This window comes from Melospiza georgiana, chromosome 3 (genome assembly GCF_028018845.1).
Source record: "Melospiza georgiana isolate bMelGeo1 chromosome 3, bMelGeo1.pri, whole genome shotgun sequence".
Lineage (NCBI taxonomy): Eukaryota > Metazoa > Chordata > Aves > Passeriformes > Passerellidae > Melospiza > Melospiza georgiana.
In genome coordinates this window covers 41301324-41322158 of record NC_080432.1, presented here as the reverse complement: position 1 = coordinate 41322158, position 20835 = coordinate 41301324, and the positions used below count along the sequence as shown (strand labels likewise).

Genomic DNA, 20835 nt, shown 5'->3' with positions numbered 1-20835 from the left:
TGTATCCAGTTTTCACAGCCTCTTGCCAAAAATAAAAATTAAAATAAATACTGACAATCCCAAGCTTTGCTTTGTCCAAACGTTTTTATCTGTTATTCATAGCAGCAGAGCACACAATTCTTTGGTTGTATTTGCAATGACAGAATTGCTCCAGAGTTGAACTGTTTTTATGAAATGTTAAGTTTTGATGTTGCTTGGGCCCAAAAATGATCATTTCAAGAAGATCACTCCAGAAAGTTGTTCCAGTGGTGCTTTGGGGGAGAGGGATATGAAGAACCTGTGAAAACAAGATGACAAGTAGATGGCATGTAGGTTTACAGTGATTGATTTGAAGCTGCAGCCTGTAGGATGTTTAAGTGCTGGCTGCTAAGATACTGAAGCCTTTGAAGTTGTTATAACACTCCAGCCCTGCAAATACTGTGAAAAATATCTGTTGATAGAAAGATGTGAGCATATGGTAGATAATTATCCTGTGCCTTTTTCTGTGAGCAGTTTCCCTGTGGTGGCCTATGCAGAGTAGAGCAAAGCAGAGACTGAAACCAGATATGCCAGTTTCTAGGCTAATGCTGTAACCACTGGACCAGTATCTCCTCTGTACTTATGTGGAGGATAAGTGTTGATATCACACTGTGATCTTTCTCATTTTGGGTAAAAAGTTATATTGGTACTGATTTTAAGCCACTGTAGGATGCAAGTTGTGTGCATGTGGTGTGCAGAGATATAAACAAAATGCAAATCTGTACTTAACATTATTCTTTATGATAATTCTGGATGAAAGATGCTATAGAAATGCATTACCACTGTTACGGGCTTGGGAGGTTTTGTTTACTGACATTTTCTCATGAAAGTTAATTTCTTGCTTAGAAATATAGAAGTACACTAACTTAAAATAAGATCTTGCTGTTATTTCCTGTAGTATAGCCAGGAAAAACAGTTGCAATCTGTCTTCTTTAAAATCATATTCCTGGAAGATATTCTGGCAACCTGGGTATTTAAACACATTTCAAAGAAAAACAACTTCAAATCAATTAGAAATTGTTACCGTATTTCATTTCTGATAGTGCAGAATTATGGCTTGCTGCAGACATTGCTTGGAGTTATGAAATAAGCAATAACCTCTCAAGAATCCTATGAATTAGCAGCTTTATGGAACATGAGGCCCATTGTGCTGTGAAAAAAAAATGGGGAATAGGTAATCATGGCCACTGAGTAGTTTGCATAGGTTCTTGATTAGATTTTTTGGAAGGATAAAGGAAAGACTACAAAGCACAGAATGTTCCAGAACAAAATTTAAATGTGGTTTCTTTGCCAGAAGTCGAATAGTATGGAATCTTTGGAAAGCTAAACTCTGCATGTCTTTTCTAATAGGGCTGAGAAGTTACTTTGTTGGGGGTTTTTCCCTTGCCTCACCTGTAAGATCTCACTAGAACTGATAGTGTCAGGGTGCAAATTTTCCTTGTCTCTTTTGGAAATCCAGTTGGTGTCATTGCTACTCATTTAAATGAGTTACTGTTGAAATGGCTTAAATTGCACTCTGTGGGTGGCCTTGTAACAGCTCTACTCTGCCTTTTATACCAACTTCAAGTGAATTCATTTTCTCAACTCTGGTCATGTCTGAATGTCAAGAAAACCTTTCCCTATCAAACTGTTTGCTTACTATGCAGCCAACTTCTGTCAGCAGACAGGATCAGGAGCCAGGGAATTCACAAATTGAACGTGCAGCCCGACAAAATCTCTGGGGTTATACTTCTTAGTGAAAATCAATGCTCCTTGGTGAGATTGTTTAACTTAATATCTGGCAGATTGTCAGAAGAGATCTCCTAAATCGCTTGGATTTCTCCAGTGTAGACACAGTCTATGGTCTGTTAATCTCTGTATAATAATTGAATACTATTTTTCCATTCCTATTGCCTCACAACATGAGCTAGAGGGCAAGGTTTGGTGAATATACATGCTATTGGTTAGTCAAAGGTTTAGATAACTGTTTTCTGAAAGACCTTGTCCTGAAACTTTGTTCTATAATGAAAAAAGTCAGCCAGGAAAACTTCTGCCATGGAGCATTTAACTTCTTTATGTTGAAGTGCTTGCTTATGGATAGGTAAATAGTTATTGGCCATCTTCTGTATGACAATAGCTACAGCTGTGTGGGCAGTGGTGCTTCTGGAGTCTAGCCTCTTATCAGATGGAAGTTCTCATTCCATTATTTTTTCTGCAGGCCATTTTGAATTTATTCCTGAAGATCATTTTTCATTCATTCCCTAACTGGAAAAATGGGGTTCACCCAGTTGTCACAGATTGACATTAGCAGGCTTTTGTGTCCACAAGAATGTACCGTCATCTTTGGATGCTACTAAACCTTCTGTACTTCTTAAGATGAGGCAACAATTTATCTTCTTAGAAGATGGAAGTTACACAAGTTGCAGTATGACAAAACCAAAAAAAAAGGGCTGAAATTAAAACCTGAAAGGTTTAAATTAAGATCTGACGCATATAGTTGCTCATAGTGTTAGTGGAGATCATGTCTAGACACATGCAAGCAGTGTTTAGGCAGAAGAGAATTGTTTATTTGAACCTTCATCTGTGTGCTCAGAAATGTCAGGTAAGTCCTTCAATGATACACTGAAAAAATGATAACATTGATGATGGTCCTAACCAGTGTGAGTTGTGCATGTAGGCCATCATGTGAGATCAGCACGAATGCAGGGCTAGTTGCAGATGCAGTTTGGGTTGATTCATGCTGGTATATTGTTGTACACTGGGGCACTTTCAATCTAACTGGCTAACTGTTGAGTAAATTAGGGAGTTTGCACTGCAGAGTTCATTTAAAGATATCTATTGGCAAACAAGGCAAGAGATTGTATCCAAGTCTGGATTTCTTTATTTTAAATGCATTAATGATTGTTCTGTTAAATTTTATTAACTCTCTGGAAATCTTGCAGAAATCTCATTTCCAACTAGACAGGATTTATTGAGTGAAATATGTAACTCAGTCTGTCAATGCCCCAGTCACAATGCCCCAGTGATAATTTTTTTCTCTATAAAATTCATTTTAGTCACAATTTTATAGCGAATTCAGGTGAAAAAAAAATGTTTTCAGCATGCATGTGATTTTGGTAAAATGATAATGTATAGATTTGTGAGCAAGGCAGAAAATTTTGAGATAAGCCACAGAAAGCAATAAGTCATTTTCTATATACATAATTGTCTTGTTATTTCTGTATTCCTCTTGGCTTCAGTGATCTGAGTTCTGTTTCCCAGGATTTTTTTAAAGTTGTAACAACTAAACCTCATAATCTTGAAATTGCATCAGATTTTAATACTTATACAAGATTTGAGCTTTCAAGCAGAACTTGAAGCCATGAAACACAAACACCAGAAGCTCTGGTCTTCTAATGTTTTAAATCTTCTTAACTACAATCTCTTAAAAAGCAGGATTGGTTCAGCTGGAATGCAGCCTTCAGGCAAACAATCAGAAAATGAAGCATACAGGTTACTACTGCTTTTGCTCTATGTTTAAGATTTTGATGATTTCCAAAGTCTAATAGTGACAACAATACTGCATCACCAAATAAATTCTTATTTAGAAGGTCTTTTCTCTCTAAAGAAATTGTCAGCTTACTGTTGCAAGGACGCTACTTGCATCAAATGAAGTGACGAATTGTGTGTCCTCAGAAGACTCTGCCTAATGCTGAAATTGTAGCAATCTAGGCACTCTGAAAGGGATAAACTTGACAAATCAAACTCTGCCCTAGATTTAACAATGTATTTTACATTTACAACTACCTGTATTTTACAGGTAGTTGCTTACTTTATCTTTGATTTGAAAAACAGAAGGAAGATTTAGGAAGGTGCTGTTTGAAACTGAGAACAATATAGCACATATTTTGACATCCTGTTGAAATTGGATTAAAGTTGTTTAAAAGTGTTTTCAGGTGAATGAACCTAGTGCATATGGCAAATAAGTTACACTAAGATATGCAAAAAGAAATCTCGTACATAACTATGGTATTATATTTGGTAGAGTTTGTGTTAAAATTTATGAGTTTAGATCTTGTGGAAAGTACAGTCCTGCAAAGTTAACAAAATGAATGGAAATGTAGGGACCAAATGCCAAATAACATGCACTACAATAATATGATTCTAAAGCTAAAAATGTTTTATATAAATCAGAACTTGTGCTTCAGAAAATTTGTGTAGCCCTTGTATGTTTCTTCTTTCATCAGTGAGAATCCATTATAATTCTTGTATGTCCTTCAGGTGGTTTGTTTTTATAACCAGTTTGTACTCTGAAATATGAGTTGCTGAATGAGAGGTGTTTAGTAAGGATCCTACAGTCAAATCATTAATTTTAATTCCTGTAGCTTTAAGACAGTACAGAATGAACACTGTTTTGATGCAATGTTCTTGAATTCTTTGAAAAGAGCACTCCTTTAGCTCTGTGCTGCACAAATGACAATGGATTTCCTCTTGCTCTTTTTTTGTTCTGTAGTGTAACGTTATTTAAAAAACAAAAGGTTCAGTTGCATTTAGGTCAGTTATTAAAATACTGCTGGTCATTTCCTTTGACAGAACATTTCTATTGTGTTATACCAATGTCATTAGGAGGAAAGGTTATTCCCACTTGTCTGGCTGATATCAATACATACTGGCATATTACATCCTCTGGCTTTCTGGAAATGTTTTATTTGAGCAGCAGCTTGGGAACAGGAAATTTAAGGTTATATGCAGTCTGGTTTCAGGCTGCATGGTAGAAAATGTGTTTCCTAGAAGATGCTGTCTTACCTGACAGATTTTCTCTAGTATTTTGTGGAATTGGATAAGCTTAAATAGGTTCAAGTTGCAGACAAATTTTTACCAGCTGTAGGTAGTAGACAAGGTAAAACAAGGTTTTCAGTCACTCTGTAGTGTTTGAGGAACTTACATGATTTGCGTTAGTGTATCACCAATTGACCAGTTCCTCTGGAATGTAGTTTAAGTTTTAAGATTTTACAATGATAATATTACCATTTTGTAAGTGTTCCTACTGTCTGGAAGGAGGAGAAAACAGTACTTTTACATCAAGCTGTGAACAAATGTGAAGTCTGTGACACGGTAGTAACTTTTAAAGGCATAGGTTCAAAAGTAGCATTTTAGCCATGCAGAGCAGCCCTTTTGACCAGAATCAGAGTGAGCAGGAAAATAGGAATACAATTCAATCCTGTAGCTGTTCATGCATGTAAAACACAGCAATACATACTTCCTGTTGCTTTCACTGACAAATTAGTCTGGTATATTTCAAGTGATGATGCTGAAAATCACAAGTTCATTTTGGTAAGATCTTAACATGTATTACTCAAGTGAGAAAAAGGTATAAAGTTGTGGAAAGATAAACATTTGAAATATTGAGCCACCATACACATATACTGAAGTCTGTATAAAACTGTTCCACAGGGACATATTCAAAGTCATCAGAAATAATAAAAGTTATAACCCTTTCTAATGGAAATAACATCTTAGTTAGAGATCAGGCTACAAGTAAATTTCTTTGTAGAGATGAAGCGTGGTGCCTGATGAGTAACTGATCAAACTTTCTATCTGCTTTTGCAGGGTATCAGGGGTATCAGAAGATAAATTTTATACACAAAGTCATTTGTTTCTTTTCAGGCCAGGGCTGTGGAGTCTCACCTTGCTAAGATCCTGTTTCAGTCTGAGCTTTTTGTGAACCTCTTCATAAAGCTAAAACTAGCTGAGGTTGGAAGGAGCCTTTAGATAGAGATCATTAGCCCAGCTGCCCTGCCTGGGCAGCTCAGATAGATTCGGCTGTCCAGGTCCTGGTTCAGTCAGGTTTTGAGTATCTCTAAGGACAGAGGTTCAACAACTTCTCTGTGGAACTCATTCACTTGTGTTTATTACTTGTATTTATTACTTTTGGCATTGCACAAAATATGAATTTGTTTATGAAATACCTGCAACTTGCAGAAAGAAGTAACATGGCATGTAACTACATTGAATACAAATATGAATAAGTAAATTTATGAAGCTACTGTATTATATCATCACTTAGTTGTAAAGTGCAGATATCTGTGCTAGTTCTGAGTTTCTTAATGTTAACTGTACAATTCATGTAATTTAAAATTCTGTTGCAGCTAGTTTGTCAAATATCTGTGTGATATACAGCCTTCTGGTACCTAAACGGGCCCTCAAGAGAGCTGGAAGGGGAGCTTTTATAACAGCATGGAGTGGTGGGAGAGAAGAGTAATGGTTTTAAATTGAATTAGGGTAAATGATAATAAGGTATAAGGAAGAAATTACTTACTGTGAGGGTGGTGAGGCACTGGAACAGGTTGCACTGAGAAGCTGGTGATACCCTGTCCTTGGAAGTGTCAAAGGCCAGGTTAGAAGGTGCTTTGAGCACCCTGGTCTAGTGGAAGATGTCCCTCCCCTGAACTGCGTGATCTTCAAGGGCCCTACCAACCCAAATCGTTCCATGATTCTATGAAATGCAGATTGATTTTACTTTTACTCAAAGCTCACTAAATGTCACATGATTGCGTTAACATGCTCTGGGATGGTATCAAGAAAACTGCTTAAAGATCCAAGTGCAAAGCATATGAGTACCTAAGTATGTTCAATAAGTGCTCTTTCATGTCCTAACAGCATGGACTACAGGGTGAGTGCCCCTTTGCCTTTCACATAGGTCCTTTTTTGGTCAGCCAAATGTAGGCATGTAACATTGGTCACATTAGGTGTGGTTTGTAACACCAAATACTTCCTGAATAAAACTTAACTGTGCACAGAAGACTGATCTAAGCCAATTACAGGAGTGGTAACATCACTACTGTGCTACTGACACGGTTATCTTAATTGTATTATCATTTTTATTTCTGTTAGCTATTTCTTGAAATACAGTGAACCTGTAATAAAAATTTCTGCCAGCATATTAAAGAGGCTTCTGGGTACAGATGACAATTGTGTTAAGGGGATGAGTCAAGGTAATTCAAGTGAAGAGGCAGTTAAGGTGAAATAAATCACAAGGTTGAGGCAAGAGAAGAGAACCTATTTGCTCTACCAATGATAATGTAGCCACTGCTTGAGATAATGAAGCAGAGCAGTTTCTGTAGTTGGTGTTAATTTGCCCTATTCACTTGGTTGACTGCTTTTTGAATCAGTTACTGTGCAAGGTTGTACTTGTTTGTTGCCTATCAGTTTTAATTAAATTAAAACTTTTCCAGTTCTCAGATACAACTATAATTTTCCTATAATTTTAGGAAAGAATAGAATGGTCATTTGGGCCTACATAAGCCTGGTACTAGCCCTTTTATCAGTTTTATAGTAGGTCTCCTATTTGTTAATAAGCTTCTGCTGTTTCACCTGGCTTTCTTCCAAAGCATGGTAGAACCTTTGTATTCTAATAATGTCATGTAGCTTTGTCAAAAATGTTCCACATGCATACGTGCCTCTGGTATCAGTATGGAAGGGGGATTGCTTGTCTTTTATTGGTGTCAACAATTTTGGGTTTTGTTCTTTTCTAATCAACAGAATTTAGCTTCCTGGAATCCTTCAAACCCTGAATGCTTGCTGCTTGTTGTGAAAGAGCTTGTGCAGCAGTATCATCAATTTCAATGCAGCCGATTACGGGAGAGTTCTCGTCTCATGTTTGAGTATCAGACTTTACTTGAAGAGCCTCAGTATGGAGAAAACATGGAAATCTATGCTGGCAAAAAAAACAACTGGGTAAGCTCTTATTACATCTAAAATGTTTTTAACAAATACAACTCCTTCTTGGGAAAATGTAAGTTCTTCCTGTGCATCTCCATGCTTGACATTTCTGATGGAGAAAGCTATTTGACTTCAGCTGATTTTCTATACTCTTTGTTTGGGATGTTGCTGTATTCCATTTCAGTGGTTGAACCAGATATCCAGGTGAAAACTGGTTTTGAACCTGGTGTTCATTCATCTGGTTTATAGGTGAAAACTTTGGAACTGTTGAAAAGCCTGTGCTGTGTTTAGAGAGCACAGTACAACATCAGTGTGGAAGTTTGAGTTCGCTTTGAAGATTTGAGAGGCAGAATAATGATGTTGGTATGACACCCTGCCAGCCTACCAGTCTGCTTAGGGGTAGGGTGCATTAGGGTGTGTTTCCACATTGTGTTTGAGTTGGTTTAATTGGTAGCTGCAGCTGCCAGTATCTCTCTTGCACTTATCTAAGCCGAGATGAGTTGTTCTGGGAGAGGAGAGGAAAAACTAACCCAAGTAATTTTCTGCAAGAGGAGGCAAGATGGGCTAGAGCAGTGACTTTGTAGGGCCATGCTTTCATAGGACAGTCAGACATTAAACTGGCTTATCTGCTTCCTGAAGTTATATCCCATGTTCCCACATGGGAAATGTGCCATTCTATATAGAAACACTGTGTATAGATCTCTAAGGTGTGGCCATTGGCAATGCAGGCATTTTGGTTACTGTGTGAATGGATGTTTTTTAAAAATTGATCTCTGCCACAGAGTAAGCTTTGCAAAACATCAAGTTTTTTCTGCTAGTAATATATTTTTCTTGGGAAGTTTGGAGTAAGATATGTCAGGAAATATCTAATGGGGTTTATGAAGGACTTGTTTCCCCCTTGCTTTCAGAAATGGCATACTCTTAAGATAAACTGGCCTTCAGAAGCTATATCTTCTGAAACAGGTGCAGTCTGAAAATTGATGAAATTTCATCACTCCTATTATCAAGGCTAGAATTCAACTTTGTATCACTTCAATCATCCTTAAGTTACAGGTGATTCAAGGATGTTTACAACTCACACATTGATCTGGTTTTTTTTCCTTAGGCAAGTCATCTAGGCTTTTTTATTTGAACCCAGATTAATTTTCTTCATCAAAGAAATTCAGACTTCTTTAATGTTTATAGATCGGAATATTTGATTGAAATTAACTTATTCACAGATGTTATTGTCCATATCTTGCATCCCAAACAACTTGCTATATCTCTAAATTTCATCAGACTGGTTTATTGAAGTGCAGAAGACTTTCTGAACTGTACTGAAATTTTACTGAGTCTTTTCTCAATCTTTGGTGACTGAATAAAGAACTTTCTTTAATTTTAAATGCTTTTTTAATTAAAAACACTCCAATAAAATAAATACATTTTGGGTCAAATCCTTTTCATATAGCAGAGCTATAGTTTTTTTATAGCATGTGCTTTTTTCTAAGTCTTTATTCTCTGTCAAGAAGACTCCTGAGAGTTTTGAAGATTCTGTATACTTGGCATATATGACAGAGGCTTGTTTACTAGTGTCCTAAAACAAAACTGTGAAACTACCTTGTGTAGTTCTCTTTACTATCCTTTACAACTTCTTATTTTGTTAGCCTTAAGGATCAGCAAAATAGGACTGTTTTTCCAGAAAGCAGGAGGCAAATGGCCTTTTATCTTCTCTGCCTAGAAGTCATTGAAATTCATGTTGCTGCTGTCTTTCCGGAAACAATAGTAGTTCAGCAGATTTCCGAAATAAAGTATGAGCCTTGTACAGTGTTATGAAAGTGATCATCTTAGGTGCATGAGTTAAAAATACTTTAAAAAGAATACCTGAATTCAGCACTCTGACCCAGAATGGAACAGAAATTTGCTCTTGTACCTTTGTTCTGCTGCCTCCAGTTTCCTAAAGTGCAAGTCTCCGAGATATATGATAAATCAACAAACTACTATCTAGCTAAGTGGCTTCTTGTTGGAGGAATACCAGCAGATGCAGGAGCCCATTAAATACCCCGTCCCTCAGGGCTGTGGCCAGAAATTCATCTGTCTTGACCTGATGCCGGTATCCAGCCTGGTTTGGGCCAGAGAGATGAGCACCATGGACAGGGGCTGCTCCCTGTCCAGCCAGAACACCTTTGGAAGAATTTGTTTGCAAAATAATCTTGATGGAATGATATGAAAGATCTAGACTTTTTGGAGCAGCTGATGATCAGAGCAGCATTGATCAGAGGTCATTCATGTGCACAGTGGCTATCCTAGTTCATCAGACTAGGTATTATACCAAAAATAATTTTCTGGATTTTATGGCAAACTGTTGTATGGCATTTTTTGAAAGTCCAGAGGAGAAGCACTGTCTGTAATATCCATTTCGCTCTGGATAAGAAGTGAGGATCCTGACCATCATCACAATAGTCTTAATGTTAAACATGTGCAAGAAGTTGTTGATTTTTCTGCATACATCAGTAATACAGCATCAGGAAGTTGGTACCTCTCCTCACAAGAGGTGTACTCAGGAAAGATTTCACAGCTGGACTTTAGTGTACACTCACTTTTTGTTGCATAGTGTTTCTATGAGTAATTTCTTTGCCTATCTTGTGTGACTACCAGTGACAAATTTTAAGGGCAATTCTTAGCTAGCTGGCATAAGGGTGAATTACAGCCCAATGTCACACAAATCATTCTGGCAAATGATATAACTTGAAAGGTGCTGTTAGGAACATTTCAGTTCCATTCCAGATCTTGTTTTTTCTTGTTTAGTGACTTAAAGATAGAATGAGGTATTTATAGTTCATGCCTGGTAGATTACCCAGAAAGATTGGCACAGACGAATTGGTTAGCTTGTCTCAAATTATCCCAGTTTTTGTAATTAATTGCATAAAATCAATGTTTAACACTTTTTACTGCTAATTCAATGTACCTAACAAATATAGCTGCTGTGTGGCTACTATATTGAATTTTTAAAAATTGAGATAACGAAAAATTAACATGAAGGATATCGGGCAGGCATTTGTTTTTAAAAAACAGCTAGCTTCATTGCTTTATAACCAGGTGGACAAAGTCTGGTTTTAAGGAAGTGTATGAAACAGAGAGGAAATCCTTTCCATTTCCTTCACATACCCTTTATACGTAAAAAAGAGCAATGTGTATGGGACACTTGGCACATTTTCAGTAAACGGTTGTCTAGGTGTTTAGAGTTACATAATTCTGAAGACAAATTATTTTAAACATTCTACTTGAAATCTTTTCCTCTAACTTTATTCAGATGACACTTTTGATATGTGCTCACCTTTCAAAACACAAATTCTTTTACATATATCTGCAGTATTTGTAAAGATGCCTCTGTTTTATCTATGTGTTCTTATCAATTTGTCAGGTCTTTAGCTTTGCTTTCAGACTCTTTGCAGGTCCTGCCAGACCTTTGTCCGGAAATGAGTACAGCCAAGATACATCTATATTTAGGGTGTAACAAAATATAGTCTGATTTTTTGTCATGCACATTGTTTTAATCTACTTTTTGCTGTTGACTTACTGGCAATGAGGGTTAATGTTTTTTAAGGCGTTTTTTCGTATGACACCTGTGAAATCTATAATTTTTTTTTCCTCTCCAATATTTGTATTCAGCAATTTTGTTTTAAATCTCAAACCTTCTCTCTGGTATGAGCTCTGACACATTTTTCTGGATAGTATTTAATCTTCAGAATGTTTGTGGTTCTCTTTTAGCTACTAGGTCTCATTAGTGTTACATTTTTTCCACAGACTGGAGAATTCTCGGCTCGCTTCCTCTTGAAGTTGCCTGTCGATTTCAGCAATATTCCTACATACCTGCTTAAGGTAAAATAACTGTCTAAGTTGACGGTATTTGTGAGAGAGTATGAATTATTACAATCTCCTTAGTAATTATCTAGACTTTCCTGCCTTCCTGCTCTCCAAGAGTTTGAAAGTTCACCATTTCTAAAATCTAATTGGATCATGTTTTGGGAAGGTGATGTTGGACATGCTGTTGTTTTGTGTGCTACTTTAGTGGCGTCTTTTATATGAGTCTGTGGAATTTCATGCCATGTCTGTGAGTGCTGGAATTTTTAGTGAACAGTCTCAATTGTACCAGTAGTCTTGATAGTAGAAGCAGAAAAGCAAACTAAATATACCATTTCTTAACAGAGAATGAAAGCAAATTCTGGTTACTTGAACTGAAAGCTTCAGTGATTACATTACTTCACTGTTCACAATGCACAGAAATTTAACCAGATACTTTTGAAAGTAGTACTATAGAGTATTTTTGCAAATTGGGATAAAAAAGCATTTATTTCTTTGCTAAGAGGAGAAATAAAAACAGAAAAAGCAATTTGTGACAAACTACCACCATGGAAGAATTTGAAATGAGTGTTTTTACAGAATGGGGACAGTCTCTCTTTGAAGCAGCTACTGTGGAAGCCCATCATAAGGTCAATGTTATTCTTTTTAGAGAATGCAGTGAGATCTGGTTTTTCTGTCCATCATGACTGTCAGCATGAAGTGTCAGAACTTCCACTGCAGACAAGGTTTGAGCTAGTTGATGTTGCCAATACTCATCTTGCCTTTAAACCATGTGTCTGCCTTCTTTTAAATATTTGGAAAGAGGAACAGCTACTTAATCTTTAAAAACTAATGTGTTGAGATGAAATTGTCGGTTTGGATTCCATTACCTCCTCTTCGTCCTATTGTTAGAACTGTCTTCAACTATTGTTAAATCACAATTGCAAGTGTGAGTCTTCAGTGTTTCACCAAATAAGATGCCTCAAGCTACAAACCATGAAAGTAAAAGCAGGCACAACCATAGTCTTGACTGAAATTTTTGGTTGCAGTTTGAGATTGGGACCTTACACTCTTTCTAGCTTCTGTAGATTTTCTGTTTGAGTAATGAGCTACTTCTTGAAAGCATGCAGATACTTTCAGTAGCAACTGCTGTCTTCCATTGGGCTTTTTCTTCTCACTTGATGGGAATGTTTCTGGTCAGATGTAAGAAGGTTGGCTAAGGCCTTTTCTGGAAGTTTGGTGTTAAGCAGGGCACAGCAATAGTTCACCTAGACTGCAATGTAGCTGTGATTTGCTTCTGAAAGACTCTGGAAAAACGACTGAGAATGTATAGTGTGAACTGTGCTGTCTGCTCTGCCAGAATTCCCAAGTGCTGTATTTCTCAGAATTAATTTTAAATGAGTCAAGAATTTCAGGACAAGTGCAGGAATATGTTGAATAGCTGCAGTTGCAGGGCTGTCTTGTACGTCTGTGTTCAGTTTCTGGGAAACCTTGCAGGTTGGAAGGTGGCGTATGACTGATGTACCTGTCATCATGTAGGAACACCGTGACAGAACCTGCAGTTGTTTCTGAAGAGTAACATTTCAATGCATGACAGCATACTCCTCCTTACTGTAATTCCCAATCATGTTCACTAAGCATCTCCTCTAAACAAGGTTCATATAGTGTGGATAAATCATTAGTGCTCCACAAGTCTAGTCCTGGAGTTTGTTCATCCTGGATACTGAGTGATTCGTTAGTCTGAAGGAAAGCATGTGTTTATTTTGCATGCATATGTAGTCTGAGGTGAAGAGACACACAGAATAGGTAGCAGAATGAAAGTTTCCCAGTCTGCCTTTATTTTGATATTTCAGAAGTCTTAATGTCTTACCTTTGGAGTTTTAAAATTAATGTGGTTTTTTATGTTATAGCCTGGATTTATACAGCAGCGGATCCTTCTTGATGGGCAATGTACTGGTGAAATCTTTTGTTTTCTTGATCAGGCTTCTACAGTGCAAGCTGGCAAGTTAACTATCTGTAGTAGGACAGTGACATGTAGTCTGGCTGAGTAGCCACAGGAGAAGAAATATTGTTTTATTCCACAAGTATTTGTTGACAGTAGAAGAATGGCTTGATTTAGGCTCCAGCATGGGTTATGACAGAGTGTGCTTTGTAGCAGGCAGGATCTTATATACCCCTTGCTGCCTTCAACTTCCTGTATGTACCCTGAGCTAGATGAATGTCATCTCTTGTGACAGCAAAATAGACAACATGAGAGCAGGTAGAATCACGACTACTCTGTTATGATTTAAATAATTGTACTCTGACCACTCTGAATTAGTAAAGGAGCTATTAAACAAAAAAGAGATTTTTTTTTTAAGCTGTCCATGTCTTTTTTTTTTTTTTGGATGAGATTTTTGACATAAATAGACCTCTAATATATTGCAATAAAATAGTTTCTTTCCATCATGGCTGCCAGTTATGCTGGTTTCAATGCTGCCTGCTGGGTTATGGTACATGATTGATAGAGCTTTTATTGATGCAGTGGAAATAATTGTTGATACATTGCCCTGAAAGGTGGAAGAGCAATCAGCAATTGAAGGCTGTTAGTGTATTAACAGCTTCATGTTTTACTGCAGAATTTAATGTGTATGAAATATGTTCTAGTCTGTAGCCAACCTTATAGTGTGCAGTAGCTTCTCTGTCATGATTTGGAAAGTTCAAACCTGTTATGCTTTCTCTGACATTTTCTTTATGTTTAATTAAATACTACTTGCATTAAAATCTGGTGAAATATTAAAGACCATTATTTTTGCCTAACCAATCATTCCTAGTATCCCAGTGATTTCTAATGCTCTTTTGAAGTTTTTATGGATTTCAGTAGGTAATATAATATATATTATATATAAAAAATACTGCAAGGATGACAGCAAAACTTTGTATCATAAGGGCGTACTCAGGTTTCATGATGTAAGCTGTGAGATCAGTATGCAGTGTTACAAAATCTTTGGGGTTGTTGAGAATACACTCTGGAATCATAAGATGTTACTGTCAACTTCATACTGATTGTAGTGAAAGTACTTTACCTATAAAGAATAAAAGTTTGGAGGTGTAGCATATGTTGGATTGTTACAGACTGGAGAGGCAAGTTTGCCAGGTTATTTCAAAAGTATTTGTGGCACTAAATTTAAAATTGGGTTCAAGTGTGTGTACATTTAAAGTAAAATATATGAGTATACTTAAAAGACTGAGGATAGTTTAAGGAGCAATGCCGAGTATACTGTTTCTTCCTTTGAATTCTAAAATTGTAGCAAAATGTGTTCAGTTGTTCTAGTAAAATTTCTTCAGATTTTATTTAGTTGGAAACATAATACCTGTTATAATGCCTGCAGCAGATAAATCTCTCTTCATAACTTCTCTTGCCATATTCCTTTACATTTGAAAGAAAAAGCATCATTGTGTATTTTCTATGCTAAATAGCTGTTCCAAAAGAAATGTTGGCTTACACTTAAAAGCACATTCATTATTTTTTCTTTTAGAAAGCTATACTTTAATGCAAAGGTTTTAATTGAATGTGGACCTTTGTATCCACTTTCAAATGGTTTTCTTATGCAAATTCATTTGATATAAGTGAAAATTTGTGTTGAAACAGCCGCAGAATCAAGCTGATGGCTCAAACTACTGCAAAGTTTCTTGTGATAAATCTTTCATTAAGGTTCTCTTATTTGAAAAGAATGAGGCTTTGACTCAAGAAAATCCTTGTATACTTTTCCTTTGCTTTTTCTTTGCAGTTGGATTTTTAATCAGCATGTTCGTTTTGAATTAAATTCTTTTTGTTGGTTGTAGTATTTTTCATTTTCTCCACAGTATTTTATAAAGGGAGGTATTCACCATATATACTCATTTTGAGAGTCAGACTCTAGTTTGCATTTTTGACTCTTTACAGGTACTGTGTATGCCACAGTAATAAAATAGGTAATGGGCTCAAAATCTAAAATAGCTCTTTCAAATTCTTATAGAATTTTTTAGGTTAGAAAAGACTTCTAAGATCATGAAGTCTGACTGTTAACCCACCACTGCCAAGTCCACTAATAACCCCATGCTCATCCCTAAATATCCCATCTACACATCAAACGAAGATTTGCTGAGGTAGTGACTCCACCACTTCTCTGGGCAGCCAGTTCCAGTGCCTGAGCACTCTTTCTGTGAAGAAATTTTTCCTGATATCAAATCTAAACCTCCTCTAGTGCAGCTTGAGGCCATTTCCTCTTCTCCCGTTACTGTTACCTGGGAAAAGAGGCTGACCCCCAGCTCATTACAACCTCCTTTCAGGTGTTTGTAGAGAGAGATAAAGGCCCTCCTTGAGCCTCAAATTGTCCAGCCTGAGCAACCCCAGATGCCTTGTCCATCTTCACAGGCCTTGTGCTCCAGCTCCATTGCTCTTCTCTGGGTGGGTTACAATGCCTCAATGTCCTTTTTGTAGTGACAGGCCCAGAACTGGACACAGCACCTGAGGTGTGGCCTCACCAGTGCTGAGTCCAAGGGCATGGTCACTGCCTGGCCACACTCTTGCTGATACAAGCCAGGGTGCCATGGACCTTCTTGGCTGCCTAGGTGCATTCATTCTGTGTAGCTTTGTTTCTTTCTTGGTAGTTTTCCTCAAGTAGGGGCACATATGTAATCATGATGACAAATCATTAAAAACCTCCAGCTCAGTAACTTAAAAATTGTACTTGTTTATGTGACTGTAGTATGCTTGCACAGAATCAGTGGATTTCAGAGTGTGTTGCCAGTGATGCTGTTGAAAACAAGACATTTAGGTATTTCTCTTCTTATTTCCGTGGGGGTTTTCGCTGTTTTGATTACGTAATATGTTCCCTATTACACCACCTTCTTGAATGTATCTTTAAGGTACTCATTTCCTATGTGTATGTACCTGCTTGTTGTGCTCCAGTGAATAGCTAATACCAGGACTGATTTAGCTATGATGCTGTGACCAGCAGCCTTCCAATAATTTGTCAGTATTGAAGTGTAAAGGAAACACTCAATGTAGACCTGTTTTTTTAGATGCTTTTTGTTTGGGCTTTTTTTTTTTTTTTTTTTTTTTTGTGATGACCATTGTATTCAGTGCTGATCTTTTGGAACTGAAATAAATAACAGACGTTGTCTAGACACATTGCCAGAGGCCAAACAGTTGTGTGTAACACTGTCAATGGAAGAGGTTTATCCTCAAGTTCAAATTGAAAGATAAGAACATATTTGTGTTTTTTTCCTTAGTCTGATTTCATCATTTGGATGTCTCTTAAAAGACTTCATTGCAACTTTTGTTTACAATGTAGACCAAATTCCAGGTACTGTGAAAAGACTGCAATACTTGTCTATGTTTGAGTAATTAACTGTAGTACAGAACAAACAAAAGTGTAATATATAGGGTCAAATGAGATTTTTTTTCCAGGCCAATTTCTTTTCTGTTGTGCTTTAGCAGTTTGATTTCTTTGACAGCATTTTAGATTTATGTTAAATTGCTGCAAATGCCAAAACACAAATGCACTTGTATAAAGTTCTAATGCTGTTTGAAAACCCTGAGCTAAATATTCTGAAAAAGAATAATATTTTATTTTGCTTTTAAGCTTCATTGATTTTGTTTGTAACTGACTAACTAAAACCTGGTGTGTAGTGTGTTGTGGTCACAAAAGTGTCAAGAATGATGTGGAGCTCAGATCTGACTTGATCTTTTTGCACTAGACTGTTTTAGTCTGTGCCAGGCAGCTACCTCTCAAAAGAGTGTAGAATGTTATGCAGCATATTCTATTTGACTACCTTCCAAAACATATTTATGTTGTATTGGATAGAATGATGGACCTGCATACTGTATGAAACTTCTCAGGTCTGTGGTGCTTGGTGTCATTTTACCTCTTTTACCAATAGCAAACCTGGAAGTTTATAAGATTTACAGATAATCCTGAAATAAAATGTAGTCCTCATAATTCACAATACTCTGACCATGCTTTACATAGAGATCTTTTAGGCTAATTTAGATTGATCTTAATATTATACTACTTTATGACAAAGGCACAAAGTTAACTTCCTGAATTTCATTCCATAAAATATTCCTTATCTTGAGATGTATGCAAGCATTTGGAGCAAATAGTTTATATTTTAAAAGTAGATGACAGTATGATATTCAGTGGATTGATTACTATACCAGCATTAACTTAAACAGAATAATGGATCATTAAAGATTGTCTGGGCTTCTTCTGTTAATAAAGGCAAACTTTATAACATACAATTATAATGAGCCGCTGAGATTTTAGATTAGAAATGGGTCTCTGCAAGTTAGTACTGGCAGTATTTGAAACAGTAGCATTTGTAACAGCTGAAGACAGTAAATTGCACGATCTAAAGGCTGGGAAAATAAATGTAAGCTGTGTGTGCAGAAGACATTTATCAGTATAGATGTCATTGATGCTTGTCTCTTATAGAGTCTTTAATTTTAGCCTGGCCCAGTAATCTGCAGTTTATTTTTGCTGTCCACGTTTTCCATTGAAAATAACAACAAAGTACCAGTGAGCAAGTGCTCCTTTCGCTCGATGTGTTGGCCATTGTCAGCGTGGCAGCCCAGTGCCAGAAGCAGGCAAACTCCAGCTACTGGACCTTGCATGTTGGCTGAGGCCAAAAATAACATGGGGAGGGAAAAATAATGTCATTGTGTCATGAAGTGTTTCTGGTATTTTAAAAAGTTGTGAAATCAGAAAACTAGATATTTTTTTGGTGCTGAAATATTTTAAGTGTCTACTTTTTCATGATAGCTTAAAAAACATAAGATCTGTCAGCTGGAAATGTTTGGGGATTTTGTTTGGTTTTTTTTTTTTTTATTTTGCACGATACACTTGTCACTCTAGGTGTAAGTGGATAATATCTTTCATATTTCACTGTATTGTCCTTCTTGGCTGGTCGTACTATTGTAATCATATCACTGACCCTAACAGGGTTTCTCAGAATAGGTCACCTCTTGTTTTGTCACAGAATCTACTGATTTCTGGTATTGGAGAGCTAAGAGTAAAGTGATAACTGCTTTAGTTCAGTGAAGCTGCAGAAATACTTACAGACACTGATTTAATTAGTCATCCTTTCATGATTTTGTTCTTAATATCTTCTGCCCACAAACAAAGGGAAGCAAAGCTGCATAAAAGTGTACTTCATGACAAAAATGTGTTACATATGAATTCTCGGGAAAAAAAATTCCCTTCATTCTCACTAAATGTATTAGTACAGCTTTTCCAGAACAAGATGAGTTGTTTGTAGCATCTAGTGACTAAAACCACATAAAATATGTTAGTGTCAGGAGCACCTTAAGCTCTGTATGCTGAAAGCCAAAAGCAATTTTTTAAAATCAGCGTTTTCTGTAATTTATTGGAAGATTTTGTTAATAAGATCTGTCAACTGGAACAGCTCATTCTGCACAGCTGATGATTTTTATAGGTTATGATCTTAATATGAATCATAGTCTCCAATCAACTGTATTTCTGATGACAGTTCTTTTATTTTTAAACATTTTATTTTTATAATGCAATAGTAAAAGAAAGAACCACCACATCTACTGATAAATCTTACAATATTCATCTCAATTTCTGTGAATTCCCCTCAAATTTGGTAGAACTACTAATTTGCTATTCAGAGATGACTAGAGATAGGGGTATTTTCATTAATTTTCTATTAAAAATTAAGAAAAATAAGTTTAAAAAAGCAGCTTTTGAAAGCCTTTTTGCATCTGGTGGGAAAGTTTATAGACATGTTATGTTGCGTGACTTGGTTCAGATTTACTGCCTTGTTAGGGCTTGTAATTTGTACTATTGCTTTACATTTGCATTTTATGTATTGCATAGGAAGAATGGAATTCAATAGCCATAAAAATAATTGCAGTTATTACATAATGATGGTGCTTGTTTTATCTGTCATGGTCCGCCCATACTGTGTAGAACAAGCAATATACAGTGGTCTTCAAGTGGGAAGTGGATCTTGGAAATACATATTTTTAAAACTCTTGCATTTGTTCTACACTGCTGTTTCTTCTTGAAGAAAAGAATATTGAGAAGATGTTGAGCACAGAATTTGAAGGTAGCAAGTAATCTGTAAAACTCATGAACCAGCAAATCTGTATTTGCAAATACATAAGTGCATAAAGCACGATGATAGGGTTTTCTGAAGGATGTTTCCGTGCTGAGCCCACAGCCCCTTTCAGTACCCCTAGGACTGGGTTTGTTTCTAAGGCTTCAGATCGGGGCTTAAATCCTAGAGCACCCCATATATTGACATTGTAATGTAAATTTTGTTTATAAAAGTGCCAGTGGCTGCTACAAGGACTGGGTTGGTTTACTGTTCTGGGGTTCTTTTGTTCTAGCTTTCAGCCTTGTAGACTATGTCTTCTTAAGAAAGAATAGTATTAACATGCATGTGCATCTGTATGGTGATTTCATATGATTCTTAGTCATGCTTGGTTTGAATGCTGTGATTTGCCTTGGTAACTTTTTTTTTTGTTAAATATACAAAAATCCTTTCATGACTGCAGTCTTAAAAGAAGGTTTCATTTGTTTGGGTTTTTTAAAATATATGTCTGTAAAATAATCATGTAGTGGCATGCTTAATACTACTCACTTTTACTTTGTTTCATGGGTTTAGAGGTTTAAGACAATAATAAAAAAATTAAAGCTTTAACATTGAAACAGTTACTCTAAGCAGTAAACATACTAAGGTTGACTGATCCATCACTTTTATTTTTGTCTCATTGATAGTGGCAATGTCGTTAATCATAATACCATAAAACATAAAGTAAAAACAAAAAAAATAGGCTGTTCGGCTGTTTTTGTTCCATGATACACAAAAAAATGCACAGCATTTTGTCTACCAATTGCTAGCTAATAATGTGCCATGTTCCTGTAAAGCCTTTAATTTCTATAGTGTCTTCTGTTTAAGAAGGTGGTTGCTTGTTTACAGAAGGTGTATGTAGGCATTTTCTGTTTTAGAAGGAGACTTCAGATGAGAAGGCTAATGGAAAATCTGCCTTGTCCAGCAGCATCTCAGCATGACAGCGAGAGAACAGCAAGTAAAACTTAGACTTCTTGAATCTCTGGTGCTGTTTTAACAGTTCAGGTGTTCATGCTAGAACTTGTATGTCTTTCATGTGCTGGGACCTGTAATCTTTGCAAGCAGCTCATCCATGGGAGAGAAGGGGCAGTGGGGAGGAGCGTTAGTTTGGCCTCATTGGGTGCAATTAGGTGCACTCCTTAGGCCTTAGCAGGTTACCAGTGCATTAAAATTTGGGAAAAAATATGTCCGTGA

At 36.6% G+C, this 20835-nt stretch overlaps 1 protein-coding gene across 1 annotated transcript in view; it reads left to right on the top strand.

Moving 5' to 3' along the window:
• BABAM2 (BRISC and BRCA1 A complex member 2) overlaps positions 1–20835 on the top strand; it is a 161181-nt gene that overhangs the window by 42056 nt on the left and 98290 nt on the right. Inside the window, exons 5-6 of the mRNA XM_058021747.1 lie at positions 7519–7713; positions 11482–11556. Coding sequence (XP_057877730.1) covers positions 7519–7713; positions 11482–11556 — 270 coding nt within the window. The remainder of the gene's footprint in view (positions 1–7518; positions 7714–11481; positions 11557–20835) is intronic.